The sequence below is a fragment of the Galeopterus variegatus genome, unplaced genomic scaffold, assembly GCF_000696425.1.
Source record: "Galeopterus variegatus unplaced genomic scaffold, G_variegatus-3.0.2 Scaffold151, whole genome shotgun sequence".
Taxonomy (NCBI): Eukaryota; Metazoa; Chordata; class Mammalia; order Dermoptera; family Cynocephalidae; genus Galeopterus; species Galeopterus variegatus.
The window spans coordinates 792,628-811,931 of record NW_007726262.1 but is presented as its reverse complement, the minus strand read 5'-3'; the positions used below and the strand labels follow the sequence as shown (position 1 = coordinate 811,931).

Here is a 19,304-nt window from a genome sequence, read left to right as displayed (position 1 = left end):
ACTCTATGGGCGGTAAAAGATGTTAATAACAAACTACAAAAGGCCCTCACCTCCACAGCTGAATCTCTATCTGCCTTACAAAGACAAATCACCTCCCTAGCTAAAGTTACCTTACAAAACCGCTGAGCACTAGACCTCCTCACGGAAGAAAAGGGTGGCACTTGCATCTTCTTCCGGTCAGAATGTTGCTATTATATCAATGAATCGGGGCTAGTAGAAACCAATATTGTCAAACTCACCAACCTAGCCTCAGACCTCCGAGCCAACCACCCTGATCCTTTCTCCTCTTTTTTCCAAGGCTCACTTCTCACCTGGGTATGGCCAATATTAGGGCCCGTAACCATAATACTCATAGCCTGTCTTTTTTGCCTTGCATCATAAAGTTCATCCAGTCTCAAGTGGGCAGAATCTCTAACCAGACTTTCAACCAGCTTTTACTCAGGAATTACCAGCTGCTGGCTACAGAAGGCCCTACCCACTCTTCATCGGATCAGCTAACCCACTGTTAAATGGATCTACATCGCCAATGGTCCCTGTTCCTGGAAGCTTTGACCGCGGATGGCTGGATGCTCTCCCCTACAGCTTCCTACACACACTGGACTCAACAAATAACCGACCTGTGGCTTCAGGGAACATTTCTAGAGTTCTCCCCCCTTGAAATTACTGTATATTCTACTCTTCTTTGGGGCCTAATAGAAGGTCTCCTATCCTCCCAATTCCTCTTCCCCTACTACGCCCCCATCCAGCAGGAAGTAGCTCGAAGATTACGATGACCCATTCCCACAACAGAGGAAAAAGGGAGGAATGTAGGGATACCGTGGGCACTCAAGCGGAGGGGGAGGGGGAAGGCACTCCGTGGCAATCTGGCGCCCTTCCGGGTTCTTCTCCGCAGTAAAAGCCCGCCGGTGCCAAACCTCAACCAGTCACAGGTCAAGGCTCACTTCCTGCCCAGCCCCGTCCAGTCAGCTACCACCCCATCCACCCCCTATCCAAGCCCGGAACGCAGCTCCCTATAAATATACACGCAGTCCTTAAATAAAGTGGAACTTCTCTGGTGAACTGTCAGCCCGGGTCTCGCGTGCCTCCTTCATCCGCACGCCCTTTCAGTAGTGAATTATGAAAGGTCTTACACATACTTTTCCTTTTATAAAATTCAAAAATCAATAAAGATTGAATGAATACACTAAATGAAAGTTGTGCCAATGACATTTTGCATTGCTTTAAATTAGATATAATGGTTAGTTCCCTATAAATTTGCACTTGTCATATCATTTACTGATTTTGCATGCCATTGCTCCCTTTTTCTTGAATTTCCTTTAAGGAAACCACCCCCTTCCATTCTCACTCCATGAGGCTGAGAGCTTCATCCACATTAGAACACTGAATCCTGCAGACACAGACTGGTTCAGTGGGTAGGCATGAGGCTCATGCTATTGACCTGGCCTTAGAAATGGGTTCAGAGGGGCACATGACCCAGTTTAATCAGAGGGAAGCCTAGGATTTGTACAAGGGTTACCAAGGTGAGATTCTTTCTTGTCCACTGGACGTGAACATGGGAGAAAGTGGGTCTGAGGTTATTGGGAGCCATCTTGTCACCACGTGGACTCAGAATGAAGCCAACACAGAGTAGAGCCAGGTTATGATGTCTTCATTAGATTCCCCTGGAACTAGCTGTGCCTTAAGCCAGATAGCTATAGCCCTGGACTTTTAAGTTACAGAAGCCAGTAAATTCACTTTTTTCCTCGATCACTTTGGGTTGGGTTTCTGTGACTTACAACCAAGTAAGTCCTGACTGATTCTTTGTCCCTTGAAGAGGAGAAGCTTTTCGGAATCTCTCTGTCTTGCTGTAGTAATAAATACTTGTTTTTGTTTGTTGCTTTATGGGAGTTAATATGCAGATTCAGAGGCATTGCTTTTCTGTGGCTGGACATTCAAATGTAAATATGTTCCTCACTTTGGAGATGTTGGAGATGTGGAATAACTTGGATACTGAAAAGACAAAAGCTCCAGGCCATTTCAATTTAATTAAATCTTTGTCCTCCCATTCTGATAAGCCTCATTTCTGCTCAAACACAAGCTCTCTGCCCCTCCTTTAGAAGGCTTATCTCTTTTTTTTTTTTTTTTTTTTTGTCCTTTTTGAGACCGGCTGCACCGCGCTTAGCCAGTGAGCACACCGGTCATCCCTATATAGGATCCGAACCTGCAGCGGGAGCGCTGCTGTGCTCCCAGCGCTGCACTCCCCTGAGTGCACCACGGGCTTGGCCCTAGAAGGCTTATCTCTAAGGCCAGGTCTCTCTCCTTTTAGCTTCCCCCTCTGAGTGCAAGGCAGAAGCAATGCTATGAATTCACCAAGTCCCATTTCATTTACTTCCTGGGCACCAGAAGGACTGCCTTTTCTGCAGGTAGCTTGGGCTGTGTGAATATTCCCGGCCAGCAGGGAGAAGTGACACGTGCAACTTCTGGACCGAAGCAGAGAAGAGCAAGTGAGATGTGATATAGAGGAATATTCCATTTTTGATGTCCGGCAATGACTGCTTTCAAACCCCACTCCTCCCCTCTTGCGCTATATCAAGGCAAGCCATTTAGAAAAGCACACGATCGCTCCCTCAGCTCTGGTGGGAAGTACAAACCACGCAAACCCCAGTCTGCTCATGGGAGCTCTTACCCTGGCCCCACCTCCTAGCCACAGTGGATGTCAAAGCCATGTGCCCCTTCCTCTTGCCATCCACACCTCCTTGCACCTGCCTTGTTCTCCCTGGAAATTTCCATTATGTGTAATAAACTTTTCATATCCTCTTTGTACATGTGGCATCATCAGTCTCAACATTCAAACCAATTTTGGATGGGAGTTGATTTCACTGTCCGTGGGACACCCAGCAAACCTCTGATTCTCCAATTCTCTTTCCTTGCCATGGCCAGGTAGAAAGATGAGGCACTATGAGATGGGAGGTGCCAGGATCACTCAGTCATCGCATTGAGGACGGCTGCCCTGGACTCACAGCACACTTTGCATGAACAACAAATCCACTTTTGTTGTGTTCAGCCTGTGCAATTTCTGGGTAGCTTGTTATGCAACATTACCTAGCCTGCCCTGACTAATGTATATAAAAATATCTCTTGTTGTTCTGCCCTCTGACTCAGTCACTTGTTTTGATTATCTGCCAACACAACCCATTTACTGGGTTTGTGCGTCCTGGGTTTGTAATTTTTGTGCTTTCCAGAAAGACCCACAGAAATGCATTCAGGCACAGTCAATTTTCTCCAGAGAAGGAGTTATTAAAATTTTAATGGAAAGGCTCTAGGGGAAGGGAGTGGAAAGATAAAAGCTAGAATCTAATCTGTTACTCAATAGCTGTGTGACTTCAGGGAAGTTATGCAACTTTTCTGAGCCTTAGTTGCCTCATCTGAAAAACAAAATATTCATTATGCTGTTTATTAACAATAATATACAATGGGATTGGATGAGAGAATCTTCTGAAGTCCTTCTGAGACACTCTAATTCTAATGACAACAGCTTCCATTTATTGGGTGCCTACTCTATGTAAAGCACAATATGTTATCCAATTTAAGCATTACATCATCCCTGTGATGTGCTATTATTATCCTCTCTTTTGCAGATGGGGAAACAAAGTCTCGAAGAGGTTGAAAGTCTGCCCAAGATCACACAGCCAGTAGGCAGCAGAGCTGGGACTTGAACCCAGATCTTGCTAGTGCCAGAGCCCAGGAGTGCAGATTAGACTATTCTGCTGGCAGCAAGATGAGCTGAGCAAATGGCCCAGGCTGCAGTGGCTGCTCTTGGGAAACTTCTGTTTCACCCCCATTGCTTGTCCCTCTGTTCCTTTGGGCAGGGAACTTCGGGATTCACCTGTAAACCCTAGGACAAGGCATTCACACCTCATGACCTCCCCTCCAGGACTCAGTCACACGGCAGTCATGTGGCAGGTGTGGGGTATTTAGCTGGATTTTAGAAAAGCCACCACCACCTCTGGGCCATGATGCTGTAGCTGCCGCTGCTGCTGCTCATCTCCTGTTTCTTTTTTTCTCACCAGGGGCTCACTTTTTCCGACAGAAATCAGACTTTTGGTAAGAAAGCTGGAGGGTGCAGTCACGTCCTCCACCACTGTGCTAAGACCTGTACTGTTTGGGGAGGGTGGGTGGGAGCCCAGTGTGGGAGAAAGCCGGAGGTGGGGGACAGCAAAGGATGCTGGGTGGAGGATGGGAGGAAAAAGAAAACACCTTAGTCCCGGGAGCTGTGCTAGGGCAGTGCCACTTGCTGCCGCTGCAGAGATGAATGTCACACAGTGCCTCCTTCCCTATGCTCACATGTGCTGAGGGAGACAGACATCCACTCATGCAACAAATTTTGTGGAGCACCTACTATATGTAAATTATTTTTCTAGGTGTTGGGGATAGGGCTGTGAGCAAGACAGAAATCCTTGCCCTTGGGGAGCTGTCAGTCTAGTGTATGAGGCAAATAAGTAATATATATTCACGGGGATACTTCAAAAAGTTCGTGGAAAAGTAGAGTTGAAAGATAATACAAATCTTTCCATGAACTTTTTGAAGTACCCACATATATATACAAGTCTATATAAAAAATAAGGAAGGGGCATTGGGAGAGGTGGTGTGAGGAGATGTTACACATTTAAATAGGATGCTCAGGGAAGACTGTAATAAAATACGATTTAAGCAAAGACTCAAAAGGGAGTGAAGTCTTTCCAAGTGGGAGCGAGGCAGGCAGATTTCTGGGGGAAGAGCATTCCAGGTGGAGGGGACAGCCAGGGCAAAGGTCTAGAAGTGGATACGTGCCGGCAGTCAGGGAATAGCAAAGAGGAGTGTGGGAGAATGGAAATAACAGGGGATGAGATCAGAGAGATGAAAGGGACAGAGCACTACTATGCATGAGGACTTTAGTCCCAGGGGCTAAGAAATACAGCAATGAACGAGAGAGCGAAAGATCCCTGCTTTCCTGACGCTGAGGTTCTAGCAGGGGAACACAGACGATGAAAAGAAATAAAGATAAATGAAGGAGATAATTTCAGAGAGTCCTGCGTGTTGTGAGCATAGTCAAACCAGGTGTGGGACCGCTCCAGCTGGTGTCTGGGAGAGATCACAGGGCAGGGTGTTCTGGGCAGAAGGCCAGCAGGCGCAAATGCCCTGGGTGGATGCAGAGCCCCAGCGGCGGCTTTGAAGCAGGGGAATGGCACCGTGGGAGTTACCTTTTAAAGAAAAACTCCTCTAGCTGTTCCCGGTGAAGGGTGGGGAGGTAGGGCAGCTGGGGGTGGGGGTTACTGGCAAGAGTGGATCAGGGAACAACCCCATTCTCTTTTCCTGCTTCATTTTCTTTACAGCACTTAATCATACATCATAGATATGATTATACATATACAATATAAATAATAATTAACTAGTTATACATAATATATATATGTTTTAGGTAAAATTACTTACAGTAAAGTGCCCAAATCTTTAGTGTACATGAAAATCAATGGATTTTAACCTATGCGGTCAGCCTCATGACCACCAGCAGAACAAGACAGAGCATTTCCAGCACTCCAGAAGGCTCACTCAAGCTTCACGCCTGTCAGCAGCCCCAAAGGTAGCATTCGCCTGCCCTCTATCATAGCTTAGTTTTGAACTTCATATAATGGAATCGCACAGTATGTACATTTTTTGAATCTGGCTTCTTTCGCTCAACATTTTGTTCTATGTCACCCTATCATGTCACTTATGTATTTCTTGTCTGTCTTCCCCTTCTAGATCTGCGCTTGTCCAAGAATGTAGTCACTAGCCACATGTAGTTACTTAAATTTAAATTAATTAAAGTTGAACAAAATTTAAAATTCAGCTCCTCAGTCACACTAGCCACATTTCACATGCTCAATAGCCACCTGCGGCTACTGGCTACCAGACTGGAACATGTGGATAAAACACATTTTCACCATTGCAGAAAGTTTTATTGGACAGTGTTGCTCTGGAATATCAGCTCCAGGAGGGCAGGGATTTCTGTTTTTGTCCCCAGCTGTATCCCCAGTACCTGGAACAGTGCCTGGCACATGGCAAGTGCTCAGTATTTGCTTGTTGAATGGCTATTGACCCAACAGAGAGGTGATGGATGGCACTGATAATGTAATGTCCCAAGCCCCAGCATTGGGAGGGAAGGGGTCATTAATGTGGGTGTCGGGGAGCGAGTGGGCGTGTGGGTGACAATCAAGCTCAGCTGAAAGGGTAAGTAGGCATTTGCAGGACAGGAGCTTGCTGCAGCAGAAGAAAGTGCATGAGAAAGACAGGGAAGTCTGGCTCACTCTGGTGTGTGTGAGAAGCAATTTATTTTGGGGACACTAAGGGTAAATTTTTTGGCGCACTGCTGTAGTGCGCCCTTGGGAAGCGCGGCGGCGCTCCCGCAGAGGGTTCGGATCCCACATACAGACCGGTTCCCGCTCACTGGCTGAGCGAGGCGCGGGAGCAACGCCGAAGGTTGCGATCCCGTTGCTGGTCCCGGTCCGGTACGGGGGCGACACTGAGGGTTGCGATCCGTTGCTGGACACGGAAAAAAAAAAAAAAAAAAAAAAAAAAAAAAAAATTTAAAAACTGTTTGTCCGCTCTAGGTACAAGTCAGGTCCTGCCGGCGTCCCTCCCGCTGCGCAATCTGCACAGACGTCCCCTAGTCCCGGACTAGAGACCGCCCTGCCGGGCGGAGCAGGAGGATGTGGGGCGGGCCAGCGAGCGGAAGGTGGCCCTGGAGCCGGGCGGGGCCGTCTCCCTTCAGGACCTCGGGCAGATTTGCATCCAGAACAAAACGTCAGATACCTGCGAGTCACACTGCGCCAAGAGGGGTCTGAGGGCAGCTTGTGTCACACGCTGGGGGTGTCAGTGCCTGGGGAAGCCGGGGCGGGCCCCGATTCCCAGGAAGGTAAGGGTAGATGGGTGGAAATGACCTGGAGCCAGGAATTCTCTGCCGGAACGAATGCACCGCTAAGCCGCCTAGGGGAGCCTGTGGACCGACCCAGGGTGGGAGCCCGCCGCAGGGGCTTGGAATGCTGGACGCGGGGCGCGGCAGGCGATGCTTCACTTTCTAATGTGGGTTCCCATTCTCCAGGGGTCGTCTCCGCAAACCCCGAAAGCAGCACAGTAAATGAGCACAGCTAGATGTGACGTCGGCCTCAGACCCCACTTCCCTCCTGCACTCCTGCACAGCCCCAGGGGTTCTGCTGTGGCCCCAGCTGTTCCTGGCCGGAAATGGGTTGAGGCAGCCTCTGAGCTGGGTGTGCTGAACAGGAGAGTTAATTTGCCCTGACATTCCAAAGAATGAGAAATCATTTAGAATCATCTAGGGCTTTGTTAGAAAATTGAAAAAAAGAAGCCAACCAAGACAATGCCTCCTCCTCCCCCTCCTCCACCCACCATCCTGCCGACCCCAAAAGTGTGTGTTCTGCCGCTGACCACAGAGTACACCATCACTGCAATAAAGAGCTTTCACTATTTGCTGCCCACAGAGCTGGTGCCTGGGTGGGCCAGGCTGCCGTGGGTGTGGTACAGGTTGCTGGGGGCTTGGCGTGGACGAGGGGGAAGCAGGAGGAGCATGTTGGTGTAGGGAAAATATAGGGACACAGTCAGGGCCCCCCGATGTTCAGAATCTTGCCGAGCATTTGATGTAAATAGGCACATGTGCCCACGTGTTCCTTGGTTACTGTTTAATGTAATTGTGCATGTGCGCCCAGGTGTCCTGGATAATTGTGAAGTAATACCCTCTTTCTAAGAGCAGGACTGAGGCCACTTAAGATAGCCCCTCCATTCTGTGAAAGTTAGGCTGGAAAGTGGGGGTGGGACGGGAAGAGCTCCGCTAACTGCAAAATTAGCTCATGTACTGTTGGCTTGCTTGCATTGGCTAATACCTCTTGGCCTGGTGATAGGGCGACGGAGTTGCCCGGGCTTGCAGCTTTAAAAACCGAGAACAAAGACGGTTCAGGGCCGCACCTTGACTTGGCTGCTGCGGTCAGCCACTGGAAATAAATTTTTTTTTCTCTTTTTCTATATCAGTCTCCGAGGGTGATTTCTCCCAACGCCTATAACAATTGGACTTAGGTATAAAGAACAAGCGGCTCTGATCCACAGGGCCCCCCCGCCCCCAGGATGCCCCCTTTACCGGGAGGCCACTGCCGAGGAAGCTGAGGCCTGAGCTCGCGTCATCTGCCAATGGCTCCTGGAATCTTTCCCAATTACCTAGGGAGGACCTGCATGTGAGGGGTCTGGTGACCCAGCTGGCATGTGAGGGGTCTGTGACCCAGTCTGTACAACGGGTTTGAAGGGTCTGTGGGCCCTAACCCCTAGCCCTAACAATACAAATGGAAAACTTAGTGTAACGAAAATAATGAAACATTTTGGCTTTAGTTATGAATTGCCTAGTCATACAATTGGTGTCAACGGCAGGATTCTGGACAATGGCCCTAACTCTAACCTGACAGTTGGGCTTGGGGTCTTTCCCCAGTTGGGGCATGAGTGAAAGTCCCCCAGAGGAAACCAAAGCTCCCTCCTATTCCGACACCTTTCCGGCTTCAGCCTACTCCACAATCCACCCTCTGAAAGCCCAGTTTACACCTGATCTCTTGGTTCCCCTGACCTTAAATTTCAGAAATGTGAATGAAGCTGTACAAAACATCCATATGTATAAAGAATTGCCAGTGTTTACTGAGTACTTCTAGATGCCACAGGCAGTTCTAGATGCCTAAGTCTACACACATGATCTCATTTAATCCTACAACAAACCTATAAGGGGCCTGTGTTGTTATCACCTCTGTTCTACAGATGTGGAAACAGGGCTTGAACAACTTACACAGGGTCACAGAGTTTGAAAATGATGAATCTGAATCTTCTGGGAGGCAGAAAGAAAAGAGAGGGTCGAGAAAGAGAGGGGAGCCAAGGAAAGAGAGAGAAAAGGCAGAGTAAGCAAAGAAAGATTGGGCACCAACTGTGCAGGGGGGGGACGGGGGGGGGACAATGCATCACGAGGAGTTGTAGAAAGTTTTACTGTGTGCTGTGAGGATGTTAGAGTCAGATGCTAGCTTGCTTGTTTGTGCGCAGTGCATCCTCAGCAGAGGCAGCCTCCAGGCAGCTCTGATATATTCAGGTTACATTTTGGAGATGACTTTCTACCCTCATTGCTTATTCTTCCCTGTACACTCTCAACACTCTATGGAAACCAAATGACCTGAGCTTTCCCAGGTCCAAGGCTTTGCTCCTGATCCCACTTTCTCTCTGCCCACCGTGCCCTTTCTTCATCCCACTAGCTTCAATCTTGTTTTAATCACCACACTTGGTTCTTTAATTCCATGTCAAGTTCCACTTCTCTGTGATCTTTTTTAAAAAAATTTATCTTATTAATTTTTAAAATTTAGTGTGTGTGTGTGTGTGTGTGTGTGTGTGTGTGTGTGGCTGGCTGGCTGGCTGGTACAGGGACTGAATCCTGGACCGTGGTGTTATAAACACCGTGCTCTAACCAGCTGAGCTAACCAGCCAGCCCTGTGGTTGTACTTAGAGCACCCCCTTATCAGTTACAGCAAAACTGTGTACATCATACCTTGGTGGAATACACTATCCTGTAGTAAATATATCAGAAGGACAACCAGACTTCCATAATATTACATGAACTCACCTCATTTGGAGAAAGTCTATGAAACAAACTTGGAAGGAGAGGGTAGCTGGCTGGAAACCCAGCCTCCAAGGATACCCAATGTTTTAAGAAGTTAGAAGGATAGAGGGAGGATAGAAATCCCAGAAGTAAGACCAGGCCTAGGGGCTGACGGGTGAGCTTGGTTGCTTAGAGTGTGGTTCTGATAACACCAAAGTCCAGGGTTCACTCCCAGTACTGGCCAGCTGCCAAAAACAATCCAAAAAAGCCCAGGCCTATACAGTCAACTAATTTTCTTTTGACAAGGGCACCAACAAGATGTTATGGGGAAAGGATAGTCTCTTCAATAAGTGGCATTGGGAAAACTGAATATCCACACGCAAAAGAATGAAATTGGAATAAAATCTTATAACACACACAAAAACCAATTTAAAATGGATTGAAGACCTAAATATAAGGCCTGAAACCATAAAACTCCTAGGAGGAAACGTGAGAAAAACCACGTGACATTGGTGTTGGAAATAATTTTGGGATAGAACACCAAAAGCACAGGCAACAAAAGCCAAAAAAAAGTGGGACATCAAACTGAAAAGCTTTAACACAGCAAAGGACACAATCCACAAAGTGAAAAGGCAGCCTAGGGATTCAGAGAAAATATTTGTGAACCATGTATCTGGTAAAGGGTTAATATCCAGAACATATAAGAAACTCATACAACTCAATTAAAAAATGGGCAAAAGGGGGCTGGCCCGTTAGCTCAGCTGGTTAGAGTTCAGTGCTGATAGCACCAAGGTCTAGGGTTTGATTCCTGCACTGACCAGCTGCCAAAAAAAGGCAAAGGACCTGAATAGATATATCTTGAAAGAAGACAAAAATGGCCAACAGTTATATAAAAAGGTGCTCAACACCACTAATCATCAGGGAAATGCAAACCAAAACCACAAGGAGATATCTCACACCCATTAAGATGGCTTTTATCAAAAAGAAGAAATAACAGGTGTTGGCAAGGGTGTGGAGAAAGGGAACACTTGCATACTGTTGGTGGGAATGTAGACTGGTACAGCCATTGTGGAAAACAGTATGGAGTTTCCTAAAGAAATTAAAAATAGAGCTACCATGTGATCCAGCAATCCCACTACTGAGTACATACCCAAAGGAAACGAAATCACCACATTGTACAGATATCTGCACTTGCATGTTCATTGCAGCATTTCCACAATAGGAAAGATATGGAACCAACCAAAGCGTCCACTGGCAGATGAAGGGATAAAGAAATCGTGGTATATATGAGGGGTCATCAAAAAGTTCATGGAAAGGGCCGGCTCGGTGGTGCACTGCTACAGTGCGCCGCTTGGGAAGCGCGGTGGCGCTCCCGCCGAGGGTTCGGATCCCACATACAGACCGGCCGCTCACTAGCTGAGCAAGGTGCAGGAGCAACACCGAGGGTTGCGATCCCGTTGCTGGTCCCGGTCCGGTACGGGCGCAACACTGAGGGTTGCGATCCAATGCCGGTCACGAAAAAAGACAAAAAAAAAAAAAAAAAAAAAAAAAAAAAAAAAAGATAAAAAGTTCATGGAAAGATTCGTAGTATCTTTCAAATTAATTTTTCCATGAACTTTTTGAAGTACACTCACATCCAATGGAATATTGTTTAGTTTTTTAAAAGGAGGTCCTGTCATTTTTGACAATACAGATGAAATTGGAGGACATTATGCTAAGTGAAATAAGCCAGACATAGAAAGAAAAATACTGCATGATCTCACTTAAGTGTGAAGTCTTAAAAAAAATTGAGTACAGGGCCGGCCCAGTGGCGCACTGCTACAATGCGCCGCTTGGGAAGTGCGGTGGTGCTCCCGCCGAGGGTTCAGATCCCACGTACAGACCAGTTCCCGCTCACTGGCTGAGCGAGGTGTGGGAGCAACACCGAGGGTTGCGATCCGTTGCCGGACACGAAAAAAGACAAAAAGGAAAAAAAAAATTGAGTACATAGTAACAGAGTAAAATGGTGGTTACTAGAGGTGGGGAGACAGTGGGGCTTGGGGGTTGGTGGAGGTGGGGGAATGGGAAGATGGAGGTCAAAGGGCACAAAGCTGCAGTTATGTATAATGAATAAGTCTAAGATATCTAATGTACGACATGAGGACTAATTTGCTAGGAGAGTACATTATAGGCATCTTACCCCCTAAAAAGAAAAAAAAGGTAACCATATGGAATGATGGGTTTTTTTTTTTTTTTAAAGACTAGTCAAGTGCAGTAGTGAGAAGTCTTTTCTTTTATTTTTTTTATTTTTTATTTATTTATTTTTTTCCTTTTTGTCTTTTTTCGTGACCAGCAACGGATCGCAACCCTCGGTGTTGCGCCTGCACCTCGCTCAGCCAGTGAGCGGCCGGTCTGTATGTGGGATCCGAACCCTTGGCGGGAGCGTCGCCACGCTCCCAAGTGGTGCACTGTAGCAGTGCGCCACCGGGCCGGCCCAGAAGTCTTTTCTTTTAAATGGGCATGTTAATTTATTTGACTGTAGTATTCACTTCACTATGTATGAGGGCACTTCAAAAAGTTCACGGAAAGATTTGTATGATCTTTTAATCCTATTTTTCCACAAACTTTTTGAAGTATCCTTGTATATGTATAGAAGATAAGTATGTGTTACCCCTTAAATATATACAATAAAAAAAAGATTAATTTGGGGAAATTTTAGTACTTTGCAATATTGAATGTTGTTGTATGTTTCATCCAGGAGCATAATATGCCTGTAAGGAAACCCCCAAACTCAAGTTGTCTTTGATGTCCTCTACCAAACAGTGTTAGCTTCAAATAAAAATAAAAAACCAAAAAAGGGTAGGGGGGAAAAGGATGTGTTGCTGACATGATTAAATTATTTCCAAGTGTCAGGGGAAGAAAAACTTTTCCTCTACCCTCTTAGGTTTAGTATTTGGGGACCTGCAAATTAAACTGTTAAGACATTTTAGCAAGAGAACTGACAGCTTTTTATGTAGAATGCAGGGAGTTCACAGAAAAAATGACTCTAGGAGGAAGTTAGAATGTAGGACTTATATAGCATCTTAATAGAGGAAGGAGGAGGAGAAAGGGCACTTATAGGAAAACAAATAATTTTTAGGAAAGATAAAAGGGCCCTTAGGAGAATAGTTGGGAGACATGATATTTTTGTGGCAGTGTCTGTTTAGATGGGGTGCTGACCTCTTTCTTTCTGGTGATAAATCAGTTTTCCCTGGTTTTTAGAAACTCCTGTGGAGGGGATTTATGACAATTGAGCTCTAGGCAGATAAAAGAGTTCAGAAAAAAGCCTATTTTCAAATGCCTTCAGCTCAAAATAACTTTTATGCCACAGTGATGTATTCTGGACCCTGTCACAAGCCATGGAGATTCAGCTGCCCCTTTGGGAAAAGTGGGCCTTGGTGGAACCACTGCTGCCAGAATCTAGAAAACTGTGTGGGAAGAAAAGTACTGTGAGCTGTGGTTAGACTATGCCTCTACTATGCTACAAAAAGAGGCAAGTCCTCTGATGCTGAAAAGTAGCTGAAAAGCAGCACTGTCCAGTGGAAATAAAATGTGAGCTACATGTGTCATTTTTAATTTTCTAATAGCCACATTAAAAAATTAAGAAACAGGTGGAATCAATTTTTTTTTCAAATTTAGACTTTTCTTTTTTTTAATTTAATTTTTGTCCACAAAGCAAGTCTTAATACATTGAAATGCTAAGACCATAGAAAATACATTCTTTGACCACAATAACAGGAGGAAATTTAGAAAATTCACAAATATGTGGAAATTAAACAACTCTCCTAAATAAACAATGGGTAAAAAGAAAAATTGCAGGGAAATTAGAAAGCACTTTGAGATAAAAATCAAAGTGCAACATATCAAAATGTATAGGATGCAGGGCTCATGCAGTGCTTGGAGGAAAATTTGTATTTGTAAACACCTATATTAAAAATAAGAAAAATCTCAAATCAGTAATGTAAACTTCTACCTTAAGAAAATAGAAAAGGAGCAAACTAAATCAAAAGCAAATATAAATAGGAAATAACGAAGATTACAACAGAAATATATGAAACAGCGATTTAAAAACAATAGAGAAAATCAACAAAACCAAAAGTTGATTCTTTAAAAAGATCAGCAGCATTTGCCAACCTTTATCTAGAATGACCAAGGAAAAAAGAGAGAAAACCAAAATTACTAAAATCAGAAATAAAGCAGAGGCATGGTAGAGCAGTTGCTTCTTCTGTTACTCTGGAGTGGGCTTTGAGGAGAGAGATGTCCCCTTTTTCTGGTCTCCGCTGGTGACTCTCCTTGTGTCACCACTGCAGTCGAGTGTATTGGCGGGCTGCCGGCACAGTGGCTGTGGCTACTGCTGTGACGTTGAGCCGCTTTTGCAGTAGCTGTGGTGGTGGCTGTGGTGGGCCACCCGTGTGGAAGTGGTGTTTTCAGTGGGCTTCTTGCCTGCTTCTGGGCAGAGGGGGCTGCCCTTGGCTTGGAATCAATTTTGATAATCTATTCTGTTTATAACCCAATTAAAAATGTTATCATTTCAACATATAAAAATATTTGAGATATTTTGGATTCTGTTTTTTGGTAATAAGTCTTCAAAATCCAGTTTGTATTTCACACTTAGTTCAGATGAGCCACCTTTCAAGTGCTTAATTGCCACCATGTCAGACACCATGGGTCTACAGGGTCCAGCCTCAGAAATTTTTTACACAATCAAGGCTGCAAATATCCCTGCTTCTGTAGCTGAATATCAAGCAGATCTAGAAAGAAGTTACAACAAGATGGGGAGCTCCTGGGATTAGGATGTTAAAATGGAAAGTGTCAGTGGCAAGACTATAGCCTCTAGGATACATTTATGTGAATTAGAAAACGGTGACTCCTCTGGGCTCAAGGCTTGGTGAGAGGAAGTTGCTTTTGAACAACAGCCACAACAACAACAAAATGCTCCCCTGCTTCCAGGCAGATTTGTACTAGTCAGATTCGGCAAAGAAAAACAAGAACCATTCTGAGTATTCCAGGTAGAAAGGATTTAATATAGGGGAATAGAGAGTTGGGGTCTTGGCCACTTGCTTCTGCAAAGCCCAACTCCCTACTTACTCCTGGAAATCAAGGACATTTTCCTCGGTCTCCCACAGCCTAAAACAGTGCTGGGCATGGTGGTCACTCAGTAGATATATAAAGAAGACTTGAATAGAGGTCTCCCCCAGGACTGAATTTGGGCACCAAGAAGTATGACCCAGCCTGCCCCAGGGCCTGAGACCCCTACTGGGTTAACGTATTGAAAGTCCCTCTTGTTGAGCACTAACTCGTGTGTTTTCGGCAGATACCATTACCTGGTTTCCCAACACCCATTGTCCCCTCTTCCTTGCTAACAGAACCCCAATATAGTTTGGGCAGCAGTGTGCTCAGCCCCGGGACAGGGATCATGACTAGTCTCAGCCGGTCAAGGCAATCCCATTCCCTTTGCTTTCCCAGCCTTCCTTGTGGCTAGAAGGCAGTTGGGTGACCCAGTTCTAGCCATTGAGATATGGAGAAATCTGCCTGAAGGATTTTGGGCAAGATAAGAAGGTCTGCAAGGAGAAGTACTCTGCTCCTCATCCCCCCATCCCACCCACCCTCTACCCCATGCCTCCTGCCTTAGAATATGGTGAGAGGATATGATGTTTCGATCTGCTGTTAAGGCATTTGGCAACCGTGAAGGGAAGGTCAAGAGAACAGCAGATGTGCAGCCATCAATCAAACAAATGCCAGCACTTCCTACCTCTAAACTTCTTGAATTGTGAGAAATATATGCCCCTATTTGTTTGAGCCATAATTACTTGGGTTTTCTGCCATTTACAGCTTAATGCAGTTGTAACTCATAAACTTATAATTACTAAGGGACTCACTGATCACAGAACAACAGAATCTTGGAGCTGGGAGGGCATCTAAATTTCATTCAGTTCACTATCCCCCACTCTTTTTTTTTTTGTGGCTTACCAGTATGGGGATCCAAACCCTTGACCTTGCTGTTATCAGCAGCACGCTCTAACCAAGTGAGCTGACCAGCCAGCCCTCCGCCACTCTTTGTGTGAGTCTCCTCTCCAGTATCCCCACTGAGGGGTCAGAGAGCTTCTACTTACATACCTCGATGACAGGGACCTCAGTACTGCCTAAGGTAACTTATGTGTGATGGCTGCAGGGGGTATAACATTTTTGTATTAATCCAAAATTAGATTCCCTACAATTTCCACCCATTTTTCTTAGTATAAATAATTAGGAAAGAATAGGGCATCATAGAAAGTGTAGGGGGTGGGGTTAAATGGGTATAGTGCCAACTTTTTCTAATGATGTGATATTGGGCACTTTCTTTAACATCTCTGATACTTAGTCTCTTTATCTGCAAAGTAAAAGGTGGTAAGTTCTCCCTCCCAGGATCACTGTGAGGATTTGCTAGCACAGAGTAAGCCCACAGCAGTTGTCATGGTCTAACTCCTGTTAACAGAGTTGGGCCCAGGAAAGAGGTGAGAGCCCAGGACAAGGGACTGGTAATTTCCAATGCAGGGTAGTGATGATGGGTGTATTAGTCCGTTTTCTATTGCTTATAACAGAGTACCTGAAACTGGCTAATTTATAAGAAAATCAAATTTATTTCTCACGCTTTTGGAGACTGTGAAGTGCAAGGTTGAGGGGGACATCTGGTGAGGGCCTTTTTCTTGGCGGGGACTGGGTACAGACACAGTCCCTTGGCAATGCAGGGTGTCACATGGTGGGGCTGAGCAGGAGCACACTTCCACGTGCTTTCTTCCTCTCCTTATAAAGCCCCAGTCTACTTCCTGATAACCCATTAAATCATTAACCCATTAATTCACAAGTGGATTAATCCATTTATGAGCACAGAGTCCTCATGATCCAATCACCTCCCAAAGGCCCATCTTTCAAATACCATAATTGAATTTCCCATTCTCTTAACACTGTTGCCATGGGGATCAAGCTCCAACATGAGCTTGGGGGACATTCAAACCACAGCAATGGGCCATTATAACTCCCCACCAGAGGGGTGCGTGTATGCGTGCAAGTGTCTGCCTGTCTTTTCGAGAACTTGAGGAACAGGAGGGCAGCCCAGCGAGGTGTGGCTGCTCCCTGGAAATGGAGACGTGCCCATCCCATCTGGGCCTGCTTTACAACCTTGTCTTCAGTCTCTAATCTGTTGGGCCACATCCTCCCTGCCCCCAGACCCATCCCTCATTCTTCTGGCCTATCTGACGCTTGTCCTCATGGGATAAAGGCTTACTGTAACAACAAGGAAGACACTGACTTGTAAGAACATGCAGGAGGCTGGGGCAGGTTTGCAGGAGGACTTTAATTGCCAAGAGTGCAATCAGAAAACAGAGGCACTGGTCAAGGAGGTGGCCAGCCAGGGAGAGGCGGTGGAACAAGAGGGAGGTGGCCCTGGACCTCGCATCCTGCAGTGCACTGGGCTAGGGGCAGGAGTGGGTAGGTGGTCTCACTGCTTGGAGCGTCCAGCGTCAATACAGGTGCCATAGTTGGTGTTGGTGATGGAGCCCACGATGCTCTTGTCCCCCTGGCAGGTCAGGCCCCGCTCACAGGGACACTTGTAGTAAATTCCATAGAGCGACTGTGGAGACATGGAGCCAGTGGAGTCACAGGCTGTGGAGGGCTGCTTTGGGCATCACTTGCTTCCTGCCTGACCGGGAGAACCAGCAGGCCAATCTGTCTTTTCAGATGGTGCTTCCGCTCTTGGCCTCCCCGGGGGCTCCGTGGGCCTGGGAGATCTAGGTGCTGGTCCTCACCCTTTGGCTCACTCGCTCTTACTAACTTGATCTCTCTTACTGACTTGAGCCTCTGTTTACTCATCCGTGAAATGGGGATAACAAATCCCTGCACCCACCCTTCTCACTGGTTAGTTGTGAGGGTCAAAAGAGATGATGGGTTGGGAAAGTACTCTGGTGCCTGTTGACCTCCCTCTTCTCATCCTCTCAGCACTCAACATCCCAGCGGACCCTCCTCCCTGATCGTACCCCCAAGCCTTGAGGGCCTCTCCTCTGAGCTCCCTCCCAGTCCCCCTGCACACACCAGCTCCTCAGCACCCACCGAGGCCGAGCACTCGCTGTTCTCTCTGACCATTGGTGCGCAGCGGGCCACGCTTATCGCACTCGTATGTTGGCAGCAACCGCTCTTGCACTGGATTTTGTTCAGGCAGATTTCGCCCTCCTCCTGCCAGGGAAAGCCAGTCAATCCAGGACCCCATCCCCAGGTCCTTTCTCCACCCAGACCCCCGCCCCACCACCCAGTCCTGCTGACGGTGCCTCCCCTGATGGGGCGTGTGAAGGAATCCAACCCCCGAGTCTGGAGAGAATGGGCAGTGTGGTGGTCAGGACCCATGGGTTCTAGTATTGGCTCTACTAGCAACTCCCTGGGTGACCCTGGGCAAGTCACTGCCCCCTCCTGGTGTTCCCATCTGGAATGTGAATATGTGGCCCCAAAACAGGGTCTCCAAACCTTGCTGGGTCTCACACTCCTTTGAGGAGCCTATGAAAGTTGAGAGCCATCTCCCTGCAAGACTCTTTCCTATTATGTGAATATGTGGCCCCAAAACAGGGTCTCCAAACCTTGCTGGGTCTCACACTCCTTTGAGAAGCCTATGAAAGTTGAGAGCCATCTCCCTGCAAGACTCTTTCCTATTCCCCCCCCCCCCAAATTTACCTATAATCTCAGGGAGAGCCTGGACCCTCCAAGCCCAACCATGGCCCTGAGTTCAGAACCTTTGAACTGGGTGGGTGTCCTAGAAGGGCTTTCCCGATTGTGACCCTCAGTGGAGAGGCAGTGTGGGGCAGTGGGGAGGGCATGGATCTGCCTGCTGGGTCTCCAGTCCCAGCCCAACCACTTTCCAGCTGTGTGACCTCAGGCAGGTTGTGCAACCTCTCTCCCTCTGAAGATAATAATAGTAGCTACCTCAGTGGGTATTATGAGGACTAAATGAGTAAACATTCCTGAGGCATTCAGAACTGAATATGGGCATATAGTAAGTGTGCCACTGTAGGTCAGAAGCTGAGGTCATTGGTGCAGCTTTTTAAAGCTGCTGAACCTTCTGAACCAGGGTCTCCAGGATGGGTTCCCAGGGACCTGAATTTTTATAAAGCTTCCTCAGCCAGATTGTATCCCTGCTCTGAGCATGCTCCACGTGGAGCTTGGGAGGAGCGGATCAGCCTTTTCTGGGGCCCCTTGGGAAGAGGTGCAGGACAGGGTGCAGCAGTAAAGAGAGAGTTTCTGCTCCTCCCAGCCCCAGCAGCCCCAGGTGGGATGTCAGAGGTCAAGATCCAAGCTTACAAAATCTCCACCTGGGGACTCAGAAGACTCCTCCCCTGAAGACCCTCTTACCAGATTGATAACAAGTCCCCGGGGATCAGGAGCCGCATAGGCCACTGCAATGGTAACAAGCAGAAAGACCAGAACCTTCTCCATGGTGAGTGGGCACAACTGGTAGCAGCCAGCAAGTCAGGTGACAGAAGAGCCAGCTGAGGTGGTGGGGCTATAAAAGGGGCCATGTCCACATGTGACCCACCTTCTTTGTCCCACAGGGCCCGCCGTGAGCAGAGGCACAGCTGTGGCCAATCTGCAGGGTGTACTGATAAGGGCAGATGTATGTGTGTGTGTGTTGGTGATA

General features: G+C 47.0%; 1 protein-coding gene across 2 annotated transcripts; it reads right to left on the bottom strand.

Annotated features, from left to right (window-relative positions):
* Positions 1 to 17,123: 17,123 nt before the first annotated feature.
* Positions 17,124 to 19,102, bottom strand: CLPS (colipase, pancreatic). Of its 2 annotated transcripts, XM_008591994.1 has the most exons (3): positions 19,019 to 19,102; positions 17,732 to 17,854; positions 17,124 to 17,255 (listed from the first exon to the last, which is right to left on the bottom strand). In XM_008591994.1, exons 1-3 carry the CDS (start codon positions 19,100 to 19,102, stop codon positions 17,124 to 17,126), a joined length of 339 nt encoding a protein of 112 aa, XP_008590216.1. The 2 variants fall into 2 exon arrangements, with proteins under 2 accessions (XP_008590216.1, XP_008590220.1); XM_008591998.1 differs by lacking the exon at positions 17,732 to 17,854.
* Between the last annotated feature and the right edge of the window lie 202 nt (positions 19,103 to 19,304).